This window comes from Egretta garzetta, unplaced genomic scaffold, assembly GCF_000687185.1.
Source record: "Egretta garzetta isolate BGI_Z169 unplaced genomic scaffold, ASM68718v1 scaffold77, whole genome shotgun sequence".
Taxonomy (NCBI): domain Eukaryota; kingdom Metazoa; phylum Chordata; class Aves; order Pelecaniformes; family Ardeidae; genus Egretta; species Egretta garzetta.
In genome coordinates, this window is record NW_009260130.1 from 477,712 (window position 1) to 479,335 (window position 1,624).

The window sequence follows — 1,624 nt, forward strand, 5'->3', positions numbered from 1 at the left end:
GCTGGAGGGAGGGCGGCTCACCGCTGACCCCAGCCCCGCGGCAGGTTCGTGGGTGTGTTTCGGTATTTCCCCCTTGTATTTGGTCCCCGGATCAGCGTGAATATGAACCCTTGGTTTATTTACTTGCCCATGGACTGTGAAGCCTTTCTCTCGGGGCTGCTCCCGCCTCCGCAGCGCGACTCTTTCCGTGCAAAGCGCTCGTCAACAGAGCGCGTGTCTGGGTTTTTTATTACAGTGTGGCGTGTCCTGTCCTGAGAGCTTAAGTCAAATAAAATTCGGGGTTGGTTTTTTTTTTCCTTTTGTTGTATTCTCCCTGGATCTCCTAGCTTCAAAGAAACTCAGCAGAGCTTTGCTAAACCCCACCGCCGTAGCCTTCCTGGAGCTGAATTTCCCATCGTTTGCACCCGTTGCTCTTGTTCCGCTGCTCTTGCGCAGGTATGCTGCAGGCATTAAAGCGTGCGTTTGAATATACAGCAGGTGAGGTGTTCCTAATATAGGTAGGGGAACAAGGGCAGCGCCCGGGCGCATCGGGCATGGTGAAAACTCCTTTTACACGGAGGAATAAGACAGCGGCGGGGAAAGGTTTGTCCAAGGCAGCGATGGGAGCTGGGATGGGTGCCCCAGCTCTGAGCCACCGGCAGGGGTCTGGCACAAGCAAAATTCCTTCCCAGCATAACCTGTTGTCTCCCTCGGTGCGGATTTGAGGGCACACAGGGAGCCGGGCGATACAGCCAATGCGCCCCACGTCCAAGCGGTGGCGTTGGGGCTGGGGTCTGCAGGCAGCTGTAAGGCTTCTGAAAGCAGTAAAGGCCAATAAGGAAATACAGGGGGTGGGTGCGAGGTCACTGGGCAGAGTTTTGTGATAATCGGCCACTGAAGGGGGGGAAGAGCAAAGGCAAATGTCACCAAAGCTCAGGCTGGGATGCGCCTCGTGGAGGGGGGGGAATCTGCTTGTAGGAGAAATGAGTAATACCCGATCATGCAAAAAAAGAAAAGCACCCCAAAACCCTCCAGGCTTGTGCGGCTGCGTGGGCTGAGGACGAGCGCTGGGGGCGACGACCGATATCTTTGCAAGACCCGGCTTCGTAGGAAGGGGAAAACAGAGCAGGTTTCAGGAAGCCCGGGCCCCCACCAAGCCCAAGCTGCTTTTTATCAGTGGTGTTGCAAGCTCAGCGAGCGCCGTCAGCAGGGAACAGAGAGGAGCCCGGGGCCCCCCGCCTGCGCCGCCTCACTTCTCCTATTTTCCGGCTCAAATAGGGGGATGCTGCGGGGCCAGGGATGGGGCCGGCAGATGCAGGTGAGGCTCCCCGTGCCCCCCACGCGTGGGGCTGGAGGGGGCAGGAGGGTGTGAGGTTTTGGGAGGCAGCATCCTGCTGTTGTCTGTGGGGCTTAAATACCGCTGAGGCTCTTTTGCAAGCGGGTGCGGTGATCCTGGTGGGAGGTAGGGGGAGAAGCGTTGCCTAGAAGTGGTTTTGGGGACAGCGGTGGCTTTTCGGGTGATGCGTGAGCCGCAGCCATGTGCCTCTCCAGCTCTCCTGGAAGCCAACAGCAACCTCACCTGCCGCTGCGCCAAGATCACCAAGGTCTTCATCCCCCCGCGGAAATTCAGCAGCATCGAGGTCTG

The 1,624-nt window shown here is 58.1% G+C and overlaps 1 protein-coding gene across 1 annotated transcript in view; it reads left to right on the top strand.

The window, feature by feature from the left end:
* CXCL13 (C-X-C motif chemokine ligand 13) overlaps positions 1–466 on the top strand; it is a 2,514-nt gene extending 2,048 nt beyond the window's left edge. Inside the window, exon 4 of the mRNA XM_009641516.2 lies at positions 436–466. Within this exon, the coding sequence (XP_009639811.2) occupies positions 436–466 (31 nt within the window). The remainder of the gene's footprint in view (positions 1–435) is intronic.
* Positions 467–1,624: the final 1,158 nt, after the last annotated feature.